Source organism: Pimephales promelas, chromosome 3 (genome assembly GCF_988280905.1).
Source record: "Pimephales promelas chromosome 3, fPimPro1.hap1.1, whole genome shotgun sequence".
NCBI lineage: Eukaryota > Metazoa > Chordata > Actinopteri > Cypriniformes > Leuciscidae > Pimephales > Pimephales promelas.
In genome coordinates, this window is record NC_142771.1 from 3777501 (window position 1) to 3796254 (window position 18754).

General features: G+C 41.1%; 2 protein-coding genes across 3 annotated transcripts in view; both read right to left on the bottom strand.

The window, feature by feature from the left end:
• Positions 1 to 1033, bottom strand: part of ccdc134 (coiled-coil domain containing 134) — a 9009-nt gene extending 7976 nt beyond the window's left edge. The window contains exon 1 of the mRNA XM_089129238.1: positions 871 to 1033. The gene's annotated coding sequence lies outside the window, so the exon portion shown is untranslated. The remainder of the gene's footprint in view (positions 1 to 870) is intronic.
• A 125-nt stretch (positions 1034 to 1158) lies between these two features.
• mei1 (meiotic double-stranded break formation protein 1) lies at positions 1159 to 18507 on the bottom strand. 2 transcript variants are annotated; one of them, XM_039679197.2, is made up of 30 exons: positions 18238 to 18506; positions 18033 to 18138; positions 17769 to 17819; positions 17469 to 17542; positions 17283 to 17388; positions 16442 to 16758; positions 15805 to 15919; positions 14087 to 14206; positions 13342 to 13441; positions 12881 to 13015; positions 12697 to 12772; positions 12533 to 12612; positions 11028 to 11166; positions 10843 to 10954; positions 10513 to 10573; positions 10339 to 10436; positions 10059 to 10209; positions 9833 to 9983; positions 8082 to 8300; positions 7829 to 7991; positions 7558 to 7650; positions 7370 to 7480; positions 6731 to 6879; positions 6561 to 6645; positions 6294 to 6466; positions 6136 to 6217; positions 3797 to 3900; positions 3480 to 3602; positions 1550 to 1653; positions 1159 to 1453 (listed from the first exon to the last, which is right to left on the bottom strand). In XM_039679197.2, exons 1-30 carry the CDS (start codon positions 18352 to 18354, stop codon positions 1393 to 1395), a joined length of 3576 nt encoding a protein of 1191 aa, XP_039535131.2. In that variant the 5' UTR covers positions 18355 to 18506; the 3' UTR covers positions 1159 to 1392. The 2 variants fall into 2 exon arrangements, with proteins under 2 accessions (XP_039535131.2, XP_088985137.1); XM_089129011.1 differs by having other exon boundaries at positions 12533 to 12772; positions 18238 to 18507.
• Positions 18508 to 18754: the final 247 nt, after the last annotated feature.

Sequence of the window (18754 nt, forward strand, 5' to 3'; positions counted from 1 at the left end):
GTCCTCACGCTTCAGCCGATGGTCGTGAATTGATAATATTAATAAATCAGCCTATACATCGGTGCAGCTCGTCTTTGTCCATATAATGGAGGTCAATGGGGTCCAAAGTAGTTGATCCCCAGAACATCATCTCCGCCACACTGGCACCAGGAATGACCCATCTCTGGGTTAGCCCTTCCTTTCATACATTACTAGACTGGAGGCTTCAAGGCTAAATCCCTGTGTGTGTGTGTGTGTGTGATTATACCAGATCAATCTCGTTCTGATGATTATGTTATGTTATATGATACACACACGGTTCAAACTGTGTGTTTGTGTAGACGATCCACTTCAGACTGACTGTTTAATATTTCATGTGTTATTAATATATTAATATGCGTTTGCTCAGAGCTAAACCCACTTCAGTTCTACTTCCTGTCCTGAGTCACAGCACTCAAACCTGACTTATTAATCAATAACCACTTTCATAAAACACATATGATAATCATGTACATTATTCCTCTATTATTAATACCGATTATTTATCAGTCAGTCAGATAACGTAACCCCTCCTAACAGCAGTATTGGTTCGCCAGTCCAGCTGGTTATTCGTGTTCACCAGTGTCTAATATCATAGAAATAAATCCAGCATCATAACTGACATGGAAATACCGCAGTACTGAATTATTAGCATATTAATTTACCCTGATATTCAAACAGCACGATCGTGGTATTATATGGTATTTGATTCCACCATTAGCATCTGAACTGGGATTAAATGTGTAATATAATGTCTAAATCACAGTATAATCGCATCCCTACATCGCGTCGCGTCATTTTCAGTGCAGATGTTGCAGCGGTGAACGCGTGCGTGATGCGGATCGCACTCACCTTCACCTTCAACGCGAAGCGCGCGCGATCATCGGGGAAAACGCGTCGATCCTCCGCCGATTCAAACGCTCGTGTTGCGATGCGAGCGTCGCGTGCGATCGGGTCATTCACATCACATGCCGCGCGCGTCCTCCACTCGGCTGCTGCCACGCGATTTCCGCACGGAGCGATTAGAGCGACGCACCGCACGCGCGCTGACGTCAGCCTCGCGTCATCACGATCGATCATCGATAGCTTCTGATAGGCGCCGATTCTTCATTTATCAACACGTGACACAGACAACAACAAAAATATTAAATTATTTATTATATTTTCAACAAAAAAACATTTTTGCTGCAACTCACAAAATGTAAAACGTGTTGTTATTTTTAATAATAATAATAATAATGAATATTAATCAATAACCATTTTTGTTACAACATAAATGAGAAACTGATTGTCAACATATTTCAGTCGGAGATCTCTTCACTAGAAAACAAGTACAACTGTGCAGAGGTGTGTGTGTGTGTGTGTGTGTGTGTATCAGAAGTCCTGAGCACCGGGTTTGAGGTCCGACAGACAGACAGAGACCCGTCCAACCCGACTGACACTCTGTGTTAAGGACACACACGGTCAGAGGAATGTGTTTGTGTGTGTGTGTGTGTGTGTGTGTGTGTGTGTGTGTGTGTGTGAAGGATACAGCATGTGTCTGTTGGAGGCGTCCGAGGGAGGAAGAGGTTGGAGAGACTCCAGTAAAGCATTCATCCTCATCCTCAGATCATCAGGAGGAGCAACAGCACAACACTACACACACACACACACACACACACCAATGACAATTAGACTGTTTTTAATATTTCTGATCAAATAAATTATAATAAGGCCACCCTTAAAAATATTCTTGTTTGCCGTAACCCGACCGACCCTGTCAATTTAGGGCCGACCCAATTTTTTATTTTTTTTCCCTTTTAGTCCGACCGACTTGCCGGTTGTAACTTGCGTTCAGACCGACCGATTTTTTTTTTTTTTTTACTCTTCAAACGACTAATTCAAATTCCATAAAATGATATTTTAGTTAGTATTGTGAAAGTTGCTTGTGTCTACAAACGTAGGCTACGTTCTTTCTTTTAAATAAAAACCCGTGGCGTCATAGTCATCTGATTATGTTTACGCGATTGGTTTACCCGTGTCACACTGTCTATAAGGCTTATACGTTCGCTTCGTTTCATTCAGTGTTCCCGCTTGGTAAACCCGGTATTAAATGGGCTGAATATCATCCATTTCTATATATAATAACAATATTAAACAATTTGTCTGATGCAATTTTGCTATTCCCAGTCCAGAAGAGAGAGAGCGATCTCTCACCCGGAGCCACAGCGCGAACAACATGACAGCCCTTAATGAGCTTAATGAGTGACAATGAGGACAGAACGTGGTTACCTACACTTTAGATCTGGGATATTATTCTAATTGTATTTTAGATTTCCGCTTTCAAAGATTATAAAAAGATATTTGAGATGAAACCATTACATACGCATTCTGTCTATAGCACAACTTCCTTCCCTTCACAGCGCTGCGCTGTCATTTCTTCCTAAAACCCAAACGTACCGTCAGAATCAGCACGATCGGTAATTGTTGTAAAATGCAGTCTGTACTGTTGCTAAACTGCGTACGGGTTCAATCATTAAAAGAGCTATTAAAAGCACAAAAGTCTGCGCAAGAGACGCTGTTCACAAGGTGATGCGTGCTCCGAAATGCACTGCAACGGGACAAGAAAAGTAGGCTATAGCCTCATTTTGGGCTTCATGTGCGCAGCTAAACTATCAAATATACATAAAATCTAAAATGACCTGCTCTGAGATTCATTTAAACACAGTTTATGTCTTAAATGGATGTGAATAGTTGGGAGGATATGGTGGTGCATCAGTCATCTAGATCCGCACTCGGTCTTAAAGGGGCAGTAGTCTAATAAACATGTGACGATTGAGCCAGTAATGGGAATCAAACACAACAAAAGGCAGAGAAAAATCACTCGCAGCTCTTGAATTATTAACTTAAACTTTAATAAGCATTAATCTAACTATGATAAACCATGCAGTGTCATTTTACATTTGATTTACTAAATTAAATTTCTTTTCAGACAGCGCAACACACTTAACTGAAAAGTAGCTAATTTTAGACCTTTCTGAAATTAAAGCACTGTGTATATAGGCTAATTTGTATCTTTGTTTAATTGTATTCTTTGTTTCACCATGTGTTTGTACTTGTTTTTGCTTATATCTCATGTATTTGGGGAAAAAAAAGCCTGCACACTGCTGCATAACAAATACAGTAGATATTTATTAATTTTGTGACTGGCCTAAAAACGTAACCGGTTGTAGGTTGCAATAACACCTAGTGGTGGATGCACAGTTTGAAGACCCAGTCAGTGACGTCACAGTATGCAATTAAAAAAAAAAAAAAAAAAAAAATTCATGATCACCATGACCAAAATTTTACTTTTTTTTTTACACTGAATCCTGGAAAAAAAAAAATATAGACCTACCTACCGACCCTTTTTTTTAAAAAAATTGCTGTTACTGCAAACCAAAATATTTTTAAGGATGGCCTAATGTGTGTGTGTTGCAGACCTGTGTGAGCATCGTGCTCAGTGTGTGTTTGCTGAGGTCCGTCACTCCTCGTCTCTCCACCTCCTCACACACCGACTCAACCTCTGACTTCCAGAGCGAGACGCTGCCGCTGAAACGCACCAGCTGCACACACACACACACACACACACACACACACACACACACACACACACACACATTTCTATAACTCGTTGTGAGGACCAGTTTGATTATAGTAGGTTATAATCAGGTTAAGGTTTAAAGAGCTAGAGATTACATTGTGTCATTGAATGTCCTCACAAAGATAGTGAGTGTGTGTGTGAGTGTGTGTGTGTTACCAGTGTGAGCAGCTGCAGTGCAGCAGGTCTCAGGCTCCCGTCACACGACAGTAAAGAGAAGAGCAGGAAACGAGTCCACGGCTGATGAACCACCATGTGCTGCACTACACACACACACACACACACACACATGGGCGTAATTTGCGGGGGGGTTAGGGGGGTTATGACCCCCTCAAAAATCAGACCCAGCTAATATAACCCCCCCCCCCCCCCCCCCCAATCATTCAGATTAGAATTAATATGAAATACATTTGCCAGCAAGAAAGATAGTATCATACTTTAAATAATCTGTAATGTACCCTCCGCCCACCGCACCGACTTGGTATAACCCGCTTTCTCTACCAAGTTTGTTTACTATGTTGCGCAGTCGCTGGGATGAATGGTTTGAGGAAATAGCTGAAGTTGCATTCTAACGGATAGAAAGATGGAAAGGACATTGAAAGGCAGCCAGACAACGATTTTTTAATTGTTGGTCGGCTCCAAAAAAAGGAAAAATCCTGACCAAACAGAGGTACCCCATTGCTAAATTAGCTGTTTCTCAAAGTGCGGCGCGTGGGCGCGACTTACTGTTGGAGAATAGAGACGAGTGGGGCACGACAAACAGGTTTTGAGCCCATCTTTTTAATTCCTTTATTTATTGACCATACACTCAAAACAAAACAAAGACACATTTAAATGTAAGCCTTACTTAACCTTTTCACACGTAAGTTTAAACGTTTTTCAAGGCGACTGTTATTAATCGTAGTATCATTTTATGGTTCCCATGGAGACGCGTCCTTCATTGCTTGTCAGCCACAACAGCGGAATGACTGATGATCTGCTTTTTAAAAAAAAATTTATTCAGAATTTCACAATTTGCTAGCTACAGTGCCCTCCACAATTATTGGCACCCCTGTTTAAGATGTGGTCGAGGACTTTTAAAAATTCTCCCTTTTTTTTAAACAACATAGAACCCAAATGCAAAAAAAGAGAAAAATCCAACCTTTTATTTAAGTACATTACTTTGGTGGTAAAAAAAAAATTAAAATTTAAAAAAATAAAAACTTCAAATCATGTGTGCCACAATTATTGGCACCCCTGATGTTAATACTTTGTACAACCCCCTTTTGCCAACAAGACAGCACTTAATCTCCTCCTATAACATTTCACAAGATTTTTTTTGCATGTAGTTTGCAAAGTGACAAAATGAATCATAGCACAACTAACGTTAGTCCACACTTGTATTTTCTCAGTTTCTGAATTTTATGTTATTAGAGGCTATATAAATGCAAACACAATTTTTCCATCTACTTTTGAGTCGTATTTCATGCAAAGCGATAATATAATTGCACTTTCTTTTTTCGCTATTTGTTTTTAGTTTTAATGCTGTTATTGGATGTTAAGTTTTTACAATGTGATGTTAATAAAATAAATTTTAACAGTTAAACTTAAAGCCTAGTTTCTTAACATTTTGTTGGGTTGATTGGGGACAGGTGGGGCTCGGAACCCTTTCCCACCTCAGAAGTGGGGAATAAAAGTATCACAATGTATTTCTAATACAGGAACGGAAAATTAGCATGTTACCATTTACAAAAGAAAATTATTCAATAAATAAATAAATTAATAAATATGGCGCAAGTTTAACCCCCCCAATGGTAGACCCAAAGTTACGCCCTTGCACACACACACACGGATATTGAAAACAAAATCGAATCTGTGTGTCTAACCAAGTTGTGTTTAACCAACACACAGGACTCAACGCTAACGTCTACGCTAACGGACGGACATGCTAACAACAACATGTGTGAAGAACACTTCCTAATGTTCCCATTAAACTTTGAAAACAAATCTCTTTTTTTTTTTAAAGGAAATGTTTTTACTCGGTTATGCGAACTTTAGGGGAATTATTTTGCAAACATTATGGGAATGTCACTTTTAAATGACCTCTGAACCTTCTGGAACAAGTGGGCTAACGTTTGAAGAACATCAACGTCAAATTAAAACGCTTCAGAAAACAAAATAAAAGTTCCATGATCAGTAGCTGACGCTTCCAGAACTTTATTAAACACTAGGGGGCGTATCACATAAACACTACAGACACATCCTAACTCATCTGTTTGGTAACCATGGCAACTTCAGTTAGGGCCTCATGGGATATGATCTCACTTTCACGGCATGGATGATGTGCGCCACCGTCATCCCTGCGTCCCGCTACACCCCTAGTGTTTCGAGTTCTGCTTAGTTTACGAGGATTTCTAAAACACGTGATTTATTTGATCGATCGGCTCACTCTTAGAAACTGATGTCATCATGTGATCTGAAACCTCACTGATAATCAGTGTGTGTGTGTGTGTGTGTACCTGATTCGGGCGTCCTGCGGCACAGAAACTCCATCAGAGACGTCAGACAGTTCAGAGCCGCGCTGACCAGCAGATCCTGCTTCTGCTCACACACACACACACACACAGCAATCACTGATGTACTGTCCTGTAATGTGTATGTGTGTGTGTGTGTGTACCTGCAGCATGAGTGCGCTGAGGGCCGTGACGAGGCTGGCGGTGCCGCTGTGTCCCAGTGGGTGTAGAGCACCGTCTGCCGTCTGAAGGGGTCGTTCCAGCGCTGCGTCACACACACACACCAGAGCAGACTCGTCCACATCCAAACACACCTGCACGAACCGCACACTGCACACTACACACACACATTAAATCAGATAACCTGTATTGAGATTACATCACTTGAGGAATCAGATCAGTGTGTGTGTGTGTGTGTGTGTGTGTGTAACCGAGCAGCAGCGCGTCCGTCTCTCTCTTGTTGAAGGCCAGTCGTCTCAGTATCTGATGAAGATCCACACGGATGCTCTTCTGCACCTTTAACACACACACACAGGTGTTTAGCGCTGCGACACACACACCTCACCTGAGCAGGACGCGTGTGTGTATGTGTGTGTGTCACCTGAGCGTGGTGTTTGTGCTGCAGGAGCACGAGTGAGGAGAGCAGGAGCAGGGAGGAGCAGTGCAGTGATGAAGATGATGAAGATGATGAAGACAAGACCTCCTCCAGCAGCTCCAGCAGCCTCACGTTCCCCAGCAGCAGAGACGCCACTGCAACACACACACACACAACCAGCAGGAGTGTGTGAGAGACTGTGTGAGAGAAAGTGTTTGTGTGTGTGTTTGTCTATGTTGTTGCGTGTGAGTGAGTGAGTCAGAGAGAGAGAGAGAGTGTGGGTGTGTGAGAGAAAGTGTTTGTGTGTGTGTTTGTCTGAGTGAGTGAGCGAGTGAGTGAGAGAGAGAGTGTGTGTTTGAGAGAGAAAGTGTTTGAGTGTGTTTGTCTGAGTGAGTGAGCGAGAGAGTGTGTGTGTGAGAGAAATTGTTTGTGTGTGTTTGTCTGAGTGAGCGAGTGAGTGAGAGAGAGAGAGTGTGTGTGAGTGTAATTGTGTATGAGTATGTGTATGTAAGTGAGTGAGTGTCTGTGTGTGTGAGATTGTGTGTGTGTGTGTGTGTTACCCCTGTCCATGGTGTGTGACGTGTGTAAGTGACTGAATGTGTGTGTGTGTGTGTGTGTGTGTGTGAGTGTGTGTGTGTGAGTTACCTCTGTCGGTGGCGTGTGACGGACACACACACAGGAAGCAGTACAGACAGTTGAACCCAGACAGCAGCAGCTCAGAGTCACTGGAGTCCATCTTTCCTACCAGATTACTGACTACACACACACACACACACACACACACGTATGAGTGATACACACACTCAAACCACAGACACACTCTCTGTTCTCACCGTGGTAAAGCAGTTTGAAGTCTGTGTGGGTCATCTGACTAGACGAGTGACTCTGGATCACAGACAACACGTCCAACAGCACCGACAGCCCGTCTGAAACACACACACACACACACACACACACACACACACACCGGTTATGAGCTAATCTGGGCTGGTTTGGGATTGGTTAAAAGGCAAAACTAAAGTAGTCCATAAAACGAGTCCTAATTAAGATGAACATTAAATGCTCAATGCTGTGTGTGTGTGTGTGTATGTGTGTGTGTGTGACCTGTGTGTGTGTGTCTCTGCAGGACGCTCATGAGTGCGGATCGGATGTGATCGGAGAGATCAGTTGTCCTGCTGATGCTGACGCCGTCGACTGAACACAGGAACGATCGCAACACACCGACGGCTGACTGACACACTGCGGTCTCGGCGTCACACGCCACGCCCTCAACACACACACACACACACATTATTGTTATGTGTGTTCATCATCATAGTAGAAAATGTTAGTTTTAAATCTCGTATGTGTGTGTCACCAGCATGTTCAGCAGCGCTGCAGGGTGTGTGTGTAGCAGCTCCAGCAGCTCCTGCTCCTCCTCTGTCCCGCGAGAGAGGCGTCCCGTCAGCGCCGGCGCCCCGAAGCGCTCCGAGAGCTCGGGATACTGGAAGATGAGGCTCAGCGCGGAGAGAGGAAGAGCGCGCGAGAACACCGCGGGACACGAGGACAGCGCTTTACTGACCACGCTCACCGACACCTGCACACACACACACACACACACACACACACTCACACTTCAGTCGCTGTTTACACTCAACCTCAGAGCGCTGAGGGGTTGCTAGGGTGTTGCTATGTGCTCATCAGACATGTTCATCATGCAGTGAGTGTGTTAGCGGTGCTGTTTCTCTATTGGCACTGGAATGTGAAGAGTGCAGTGTAGAATGCAGTGTAGAATACAGTGTAGAATGCAGTGTAGAATGCAGGTGTAGAATGCAGTGTAGAATGCAGTGTAGAATACAGTGTAGAATGCAGTGTAGAATGCAGGTGTAGAATGCAGTGTAGAATGCAGGTGTAGAATGCAGTGTAGAATGCAGTGTAGAATACAGTGTAGAATGCAGTGTAGAATGCAGGTGTAGAATGCAGTGTAGAATGCAGTGTAGAATGCAGGTGTAGAATGCAGTGTAGAATGCAGTGTAGAATGCAGGTGTAGAATGCAGTGTAGAATGCAGGTGTAGAATGCAGTGTAGAATGCAGTGTAGAATGCAGTGTAGAATGCAGTGTAGAATGCAGTGTAGAATGCAGTGTAGAATGCAGTGTAGAATGCAGTGTAGAATGCAGGTGTAGAATGCAGTGTAGAATGCAGGTGTAGAATGCAGGTGTAGAGTGCAGGTATAGAATGCAGTGTAGAATGCAGGTGTAGAATGCAGTGTAGAATGCAGTGTAGAATGCAGTGTAGAATGCAGTGTAGAATGCAGGTGTAGAATGCAGTGTAGAATGCAGGTGTAGAATGCAGTGTAGAATGCAGGTGTAGAATGCAGTGTAGAATGCAGGTGTAGAATGCAGTGTAGAATGCAGTGTAGAATGCAGTGTAGAATGCAGGTGTAGAATGCAGTGTAGAATGCAGGTGTAGAATGCAGTGTAGAATGCAGTGTAGAATGCAGGTGTAGAATGCAGTGTAGAATGCAGGTGTAGAATGCAGTGAAGAATGCAGTGTAGAATGCAGGTGTAGAATGCAGTGTAGAATGCAGTGTAGAATGCAGTGTAGAATGCAGTGTAGAATGCAGTGTAGAATGCAGGTGTAGAATGCAGTGTAGAATGCAGTGTAGAATGCATGTGTAGAATGCAGGTGTAGAATGCAGTGTAGAATGCAGGTGTAGAATGCAGTGAAGAATGCAGTGTAGAATACAGTGTAGAATGCAGTGTAGAATGCAGTGTAGAATGCAGTGTAGAATGCAGGTGTAGAATGCAGTGTAGAATGCAGTGTAGAATGCAGTGTAGAATGCAGTGAAGAATGCAGGTGTAGAATGCAGTGTAGAATGCAGTGTAGAATGCAGTGTAGAATGCAGTGTAGAATGCAGGTGTAGAATGCAGAGTAGAATGCAGTGTAGAATGCATGTGTAGAATGCAGGTGTAGAATGCAGTGTAGAATGCAGGTGTTCTTTAACTGATTAAGAATGGAATATATTTAAACTTATTTTAGAATGTAATAGTTCTTTAACTGTTACTATAGTAACCGATGATGTTTCAAATATATGTTTCCTCATGTGTAGAAAGTGTGAGTGAGGTCACCATGTCCAGTGGAGGGCCGGCGTGTTGATTGACAGACAGCAGATAGAGGACTGAACTCAACACACACGCAGGAAGAGCGTCGTCACACTGATCCTGAGCACACACGATGAAGCGCAGAATGCAGGAGAACACGGCCGAGTCACACAGACACCTGTCGGTGTCACATGATCATCTCATGACATCATCACTCACACTATCACTCTCACTCTCAGACTCTCACACACACCTGTCTCCGTGCAGCAGCGAGAGGTGGAGCAGGTGGATGATGCAGAACTGTGTGTTCCTGAGGGATTGTGGGATATCAGGGAGAAGGGAGGGCCAGTCGGACACACTGCAGCACAGAGACGGCAGAGACTCCTGCAGGACATGCTGCACATCTGCACACACACACACACACAGAAGTAGAACTTTCTTTTAATGTTAACTATATAAAACTGATATAAAATGATATAAAAACCATGATATAAAACACTTTAAAACAACACACACACACACACAGACGTTACCCTGAATGTCTTCCTGGTTCCAGGTGTCAGTGTTTGAGATCAGACACATGCAGAGCTTCATGAGGAAATCACAGCAGATCTGATTCAGAGACGCGTTCCTGAAACACACACACACACACACATCATAAACACCTGCAGTTCAACACACACTCACTATCTGTGTGTGTGTCTCACCTGTTCCCTGAACACAGCTGGGCTTTACTGTCCACAGTCAGTCTGATGAATCCAGACGCAGCTGACACACACACACACACACACACACACACACACACACACTGAATCAGAAACATTGGTAAAGAGAGTAATTTAATTTAAATCCGATATATTTCTTTATTTCGGTCAATACCGGATTATAAGGCGCACTGTCGTTTTTTAAGTGCGGCTTATAGTGCGGAAAATACGGTAAATTAATACTGAATTATTGTCCAGCGCTAAGGAAAGCTCATGCCGGTTTTATAGAGCATCTGCTTCAGAGTGGCCGTGACCTCTGACCCCTGGTCTTACCGAGCTTCTTGGAGAAGGAGGTCATGTGAGCGGGACACAGAGCGAACTGACGAGACAGAACCGAGAGGAAGAGCTGCAGCGTCTGTGGAGACGAGACCCGCTCGCACACGCCCTACACACACACACACACAGGGGTCAGTGAACCTGTGGAGTTCAGTACACGTGTGTGTGTGTGTGTGACTCACGGTGACTGCAGGGATGCAGGTGGTGTCGCAGCAGTGCAGCAGAAACACACACACCGACTCCAGCGTCTCCTGCTGCTGCGCTGGAGCTGAACACACACCGTCCGTGAGATCTGACTCACACACACACACCTCCAGCAACCTACACACACACACACACACAGATGTGTTCAGATGCTCTAACACAGGCTTTCACAAACTAGGCTTTCTCATATATATATATATATATATATATATATATATATATATATATATATATATATATATATACAATTTCATTAAAACAATTCTAATTAAAACATTGATTAATAAAATTAACAATACAAAACTCAATAAACCCTTAATAGACATATACATTAGTTAAATTAAAATTAATAATTGTAAAATATTACAACACAAAATAAAACCCAACAATATATCCCAAAAATGTACGTTTAAATAAATATTTAAAAAAATAATAATAAAAAGTGAAAAAACATGAATCCCAAAAATGTAAATGTATCACATTATTCCAATTTATTTATTAAAAATCAAAACATTTACCCAAAAATTCATGAAATCATAAAAATGTAGAATTGATCAATAATTTGTAAAAGATCATAATAATAAAAAAATTGTATCACAAAAATGTTCAATTTAAATAAATTATTTTAATCATTTAATTTTAAACATTTCCAATTAAAATAAGCCTCATTACATCAATGAGATAATCAAATATTGCATTGTGTAAATTAATACATTCTTTTTTTTTTTTATTATTATTGACAAGAAGTAACATACAAAACTCTCGCAGGGGATAGAATGTACAAAAGTATTAACCAAGCAGAAAACAACAATAGAGAAAAAAATAAATAAAATAACAAAGAAGGGGCTACTACAAAACACACAAGTCAAAGGCAAAATAGAAAATCACATTTGGAGCGGCACACACAAGGGAGATTAATCAAAACAGTAGTTTCCTGGATATATCACTATACATTTTCCTTGCAATTTTTGTAGATTTTACATTTTTCAGTGAGGTAACAAACAATTTAAAATCGTTTATAAACCAAACAAAGGAAGGCTTAGAACATCTCCACTTACTGCAATGAATATGATATTTACCCATAAGAATGATCATATTCACTAAATCTGATACTGATGAATCTATATTATCCATATAAAAGAGGATGTGTGGCAAGATGAGAGTAGGGATATTATCAATCTTGAGTGACATTAATACATTCTTAGCTGACTGTGATGACGTACTTTTCTGAAATACATAACTTTGTTTCCTCTGATAACAGAACTAAATTAGATCTAATAAACGAATAACACTACTCTACATTTTAGTATGGACTTCCTGTAAATCCGCTTTGAAATGATGTGTTTCTGAAAAGCGCAATACAAATAAACCTGAATTAAATATAAATAATTAAAATCTTAACTTCAAATCTCTCAATAAAAAGTGTGAATTATCTCACACATGACGTCTGCTGTCAGAGTGTGTGTGTGTGTGTGTGACTGACCTGCAAGCAGCATCGAAGCACGTGAGCGTTTGCAGTAAAACTCCAGCAGCTGACACTGATTCTGAACCAGAGCTGATCTCCTGAACACACACACACACATATGATCTTGAGTGGATCAGACTGATCACATGACCACTCATCAGAACACACACACACACACTCACTCTGCACTTGGACATCACGGCTTCCACGACTCTCCTGACGTCTGAGAACTGAACCGGACTGGACTGGTGGTTCGGCCTGTGAAGACACACACACACACACACACACACACACACGTAACACGTGTATGAGAGACCTGAGCAGGACGGCGGTGGCTCGTACTCCACAGGTGTGTGTGTGTGAGACCTGAGCAGGATAGCAGCGGCTCGGACTGCACACATGGACACCTGCAGACAGGAAATGGCCACGCCCTCCACGATGACATCACACACACCTGTGAATTCAGAGGCGGTCGGGAACAAGCGCACAGCTGCCGGCTGCCTGCACACACACACACACACACACATTGATCCTACAGATGGAGGCACCAGCACCTGATATTTGATATTTAATCATAAAATTACTATAAGTGCAGTTACAAAATAATATTCCATGTTTGTTTATTTTTTGCATTGTATTGTTGTTTGTATTTATTTCTTTTTATTTTTTTCCCCCTGTCCAGCGCTTTGATCAACTCATGGTTGTTGTAAAGCGCTATATAAATAAAAATTGATTGATTGATGATCTGATATCTGTGGTTTCGAACCGAGAACTCGTGTGTGAGGCTAATAAAGACAACGGGAGTCAGAGGACGTGTGGTGTTTGACCTGTCCAATATGGCCGACAGCAGCTCCAGTCCCTGTTTCTGCACCTCCGTGTTGGACTTTCCCAGAGTCTCTTTCAGACATCGCACTAACGGCTCCATACCTCAAACACACACACACACATTTACACTTACACTTCTGAAGAATGATGGATTCTGGTTAGTATTAATGTGTTACTCTCAGCGAACTCTCTGTAGCCGCGTTTCCATTACAGATTTGCGCAAAATAGCGATATTTTTACTAAATGTACTTTATTTTCTCTCGCGATAAGTCATTCCAAAAATCATGGTGACTAATGTTGGTAGATTTCCACAGGCTATATATCTCATATATCTCATATGCACATATGAGGAGTTTCTGGGTGTTACTTCCTCATTTCTGCTTCAAGCTCTTGATAAACTGTGCCATTTCTTTGTGTTTAAGAATCCAGTATTCCCGTAATACTTTTGTCTTTTATGAGTTTAATGAAGAACTCCGTCTCGTCGTCTACATCAGGTGATCTGTAAATGAGCAAACAACTGTTTCCATTGAAGTTTTGCGAAATATTCCTTTGTCGAATCGCCTGAAAAACACCTCATGTGAGCGTAACACCTGTTTTGCGATATGAGAGTTTTTGTGAAATTGGTCGTATTTTCAATCCACAATTTCAACTTGCGCAATTAAAGGGTGCTGGAAACGCGGCTTGTGATGTCTGGTGTCTGATGAACCGAGAGGAATGAGTTTGGACTCGGCAGCTGCTGGATCTCACCGTAGACGGCGTGACACTGCGAGAAGAAGAGCGGGTCTTCGGACAGCAGCAGTAAACAGCTGAAGACGGACCACAGCAACACGTCAGTGCAGCCGCTGCTCATCACCTCCAGCAGAAACTCTAACACACACACACACACACACACACACACACACACACATGCTGTCCTGTTTGTGTCGGAATGAATGGAAGACACTCCGAAATGGTGCAACATCAGCGTGTGTAAAGTTACGTCTTATGTATGTTATGGATGTTACATCTTATTATGATACGTCTAATGTTTGTTACGTCTTATGTATGTTACGTATTACGTCTTATGTATGTTACGTCTTATGTATGTTAAGTATGTTACGTATTACGTCTTATGTATGTTATGGATGTAACGTCTTATTATGATACGTTTAATGTTTGTTACGCCTTATGTATGTTACGTATTACGTCTTATGTATGTTATGTATTACGTCTTATGTATGTTACGTCTTATGTATGTTACGTCTTATGTATGTTAAGTATGTTACGTATTACGTCTTATGTATGTTATGGATGTTACGTCTTATTATGATACGTTTAATGTTTGTTACGCCTTATGTATGTTACGTATTACGTCTTATGTATGTTATGTATTACGTCTTATGTATGTTACGTCTTATGTATGTTACGTCTTATGTATGTTAAGTATGTTACGTATTACGTCTTATGTATGTTATGGATGTTACGTCTTATTATGATACGTTTAATGTTTGTTACGCCTTATGTATGTTTCGTATTACGTCTTATGTATGTTATGTATTACGTCTTATGTATGTTACGTCTTATGTATGTTACGTCTTATGTATGTTAAGTATGTTACGTATTACGTCTTATGTATGTTAAGTATGTTACATATAACGTCTTATGTATGTTATGGATGTTACGTCTTATTATGATACGTTTAATGTTTGTTACGCCTTATGTATGTTACGTATTACGTCTTATGTATGTTATGTATTACGTCTTATGTATGTTACGTCTTATGTATGTTACGTCTTATGTATGTTAAGTATGTTACGTATTACGTCTTATGTATGTTATGGATGTTACGTCTTATTATGATACGTTTAATGTTTGTTACGCCTTATGTATGTTACGTATTACGTCTTGTGTATGTTATGTCTAATGTATGTTACGTCTTACTGTATGTATGTTACATCTTATGTATGTTACGTGTTACATCTTATGTATGTTACGTCTTATGTAGGTTACATCTTATGTATGTTACGTGTTACGTCTTATGAATGTTCCATTTTATGTATGTTACATCTTATGTATGTTACGTGTTACGTCTTATGTATGTTTCGTCTTATGTATGTTAAATCTTATGTATGTTACGTATAACGACTTATGTATGTTAAATCTTATGTATGTTAAATCTTATGTATGTTACATCTTATGTATGTTACGTCTTACGTCTTATGAATGTTCCATCTTATGTATGTTACGTCTTACGTCTTATGAATGTTCCATTTTATGTATGTTACGTCTTATGCATGTTACGTGTTACATTCTATGTGTTACATCTTATGTATGTTATGTCTTATATATGATATGTCTTGCATCTTTTGTATGTTGCGTATTATGTATGTTAACTATGTTATGATTTAATTCATTCATGTTTACACTGGTTCTGTGACTATCAGTTGGTTTGTACGGTTGATGTGGTAGTTAGCAAAGCATCTCACCGGGTAGATCGGCCTGAATGAAGGCGGCAGTAAAGCGTTGAGGAGCGTGAATCAGTACGGCACACACACAGCGCACCGACACCACTTGAAGAGAGTCCTGAGCGCTCAACAACAGCTACAACACACACATTTACATCAACAACGATCAATATCAATATTAATACATTACAGTTATCTAACTTGCCTTTTCCCCAATCACATATTTTTTTGGCGCTTTAAGTCCTTCCGCAGGCTCCTCCCCCAGTGGGTGGAGTCATGTTATACAATTTACTTAATCAAATCTTGCTCTAATTTTGGTAAAATCATGCATATTTGGCTGCTGTTTAGTGATGGATGTGATATTGAGAAAGAGAACGCATCACCCAAAGGCTCTTCCTGATACAGAGCATGAACAGAATCAGGAACCTCAGAGTTTCCGTAAAACAAAATTTGTGAAAAAATATGAAACACTAATTGGTTAGATGTTGAATATCTAGCAAAATTAAAGTCCAGTTTATTTTGTAAAACATGTTTCGCAGAAAATAAGAACTATTTTGTTCAGTGCATCTCTGTAAAAACACTTTCACATTTTGAAGCTACCTCTGTAATAACCAGTGTTTTTTTAAAAGAGTGTGTGTGTGTGTGTGTGTGTTCAGACCTTCTTCAGGATGAGCGGCAGTGGTTGATACGCCAGTGGATCTTCAGCGCCGTCTTTCAGATTCATCAACACACACACCACCTCAGAGTACTGACACATCTGCTTCACTACACCCAGGCAGTTGACGGTGAGCGCTGTGGTGTGTGTGTTTGAGAGCGTGTGCAGCAGTAACACACACATGCGCTGGCGGAGAGTGTCTGTTAGCATCTGGACGGCGGAGGCGGAGCTCCAGATCCTCAACAACACGTAACACACACCGGCCTTCACGTCCTCATCTGAGAGCAGCAGAGCGGCACACACACACTCCAGCACACGCGCTGCACACACACACACGATAACACAAAAAAGATTAAATATTTTATTTGTTTACCTGCATGTAATGAATTGCCACCGGTGAACCGCTTTCATGTGAATTTGTTATTATTATTATATTATTCTTAAATATGATGTTAAAGGGTCATGAACTGAGAATTCAAGTTCTTCCACATGTAGTAATACTAGCAGAAGTCTTAGAGCCAATCAAAACAGTGCCCGTTTACACTGAAGTCTCACATAGACACGCCCCTTCAAACAGAGCATTCAAATCAGAGGCTAAAATCAGGCTAGGAAAAATGCCTTTTATTTCTTAGTTATGACATTTTTTATGTCAAAATCATACTAACATTATAAGGGCACCCAGGGCAATATTATTGAATTATAAAATAACCCACTTCATGACCCCTTTAATATTTTAGCCCAAAGATGTTTGGCTGAAGAAACATGAGAATCGCTGCCATAAATCAAGTCTAGGAAGGCAGTAAACAGTGTATTAAGTGTGAGTGTGTTCATCAGACAGTCTTACAGCGGCTGGACGTGAGTGTTTGGCTCAGAGCGGGATGAGCGTCCAGCAGTTTACCCAGAAACATGACAGAGGACAGAGACGCTTTCAGACCCCCGACATCAGACCACTGAGAGAGAGAGAGAGAGGTAACGATCACACCGGATGAACTAGTGTTAAAAATGTGTGTGTGAGTGTGTGTGTTCACACCCGTGAGTGGATCTGGTCCAGGATGAAGAGCAGAAGTGCTTGACTCGGGATGTCCAGCGTCACCTGCAGCAGAACTGAAACACACACACACAATCTCACAGACCTTAAAACATTATCAGTCCCGAGCAAAAACTGCTGAATAGACCCTCTCTCCCACATTTCCAGGGTCACGGTTGTGTAATATGATTTTTGTGTTCATATTTGCTACAATAGCTAAAGAAAGAAAAAAAATATGCAGATTGATTAAAATAACATAAAGTACATGTCATAAATATACACAAAATCTCAAACATGGATCACCCTGTGCGGTCTGATCCAGCAGAGATGAATCCACGGCGCTGAACAGCGTTCCTGAAACATATGAGTTAACGTTATATTCTGAGGTTAGTTATGTTGTTTTGCTATGTTTGTGAAGATTAACATCAACAAAAACACATGAGAATCATAAACTTTTGTTGGTCACAGAGCTTATTTCTATGACAAATCTAATAGGGATTTTGTAAATGTGCACAATATACATGGGAGAGACTTAATGTACTTAATAGATAACACGGTTTCTCTTACTCAGTAATGATGAGATGAAGTTTATTCTTCCTTCTTCGCGATACAGCAACTCGCGAACAGCGGGCACGCGCATCACGGACACGAGCGCCGCGCGCTTGCGAACCGCCTGCAATGTGATTATGAACGTCAATCATGAACTTCCACACGTTGGCGCTCGTTAAGCGCGCTTATTACTTCATATTTATCCAAATATTACTGTTCTTACCGATACATCCGACCTGTCCATCATCTCCAGGACGCACGCGACGCAAATGCCGCCGCGCTCCCACCGCGGCCCGTGTGCGTCGTGTATCTTCTCACAGATCGCGTCTGAACTCGACATTTTTTAGGTTATTCGACGAGCAATTGACTGACGTGATGATTCTGAGAGGGATATATCAGTTTGACGCGATTAAAAGACTACAATCACGATACTAATGTAAAACGCGCGCGAGGAGAGTAGGTCTGACCAATCAGAGCGAGTCAAATCCAACCAATCAAATCCAACAATGAGGAAAAATAAGTAATTTTCTACTCTATTTTTCCTCATAAAACATACAGAGAAAACATGTTTATGACAACTTTGTATGCAATTTACAACATTAACAAAAAGCTCTTCACAAATAAGTTACAGCACTGAAGTAAATCAGTTTCTACTAAATACAACATGAACAAAATCCAATGTCTATACATTTGTTGAAGAATTTTAAGATAGATAGTTATAGATGGATGAATACAGAGAT

Excerpts from the sequence above, each read along its gene's own strand:
- mei1 (XM_089129011.1), bottom strand. The coding sequence starts at position 18,354 with ATGTCGAGTTCAGACGCGATCTGTGAGAAGATACACGACGCACACGGG. Across the intron at positions 11,167-12,532 it reads TGCTTCGATGCTGCTTGCAG|GTTGCTGGAGGTGTGTGTGT; the intron begins GTCAGTCACACA and ends GTGTGTGTGTAG. Across the intron at positions 10,437-10,512 it reads CAGCTGTGTTCAGGGAACAG|GAACGCGTCTCTGAATCAGA; the intron begins GTGAGACACACA and ends TGTGTGTTTCAG.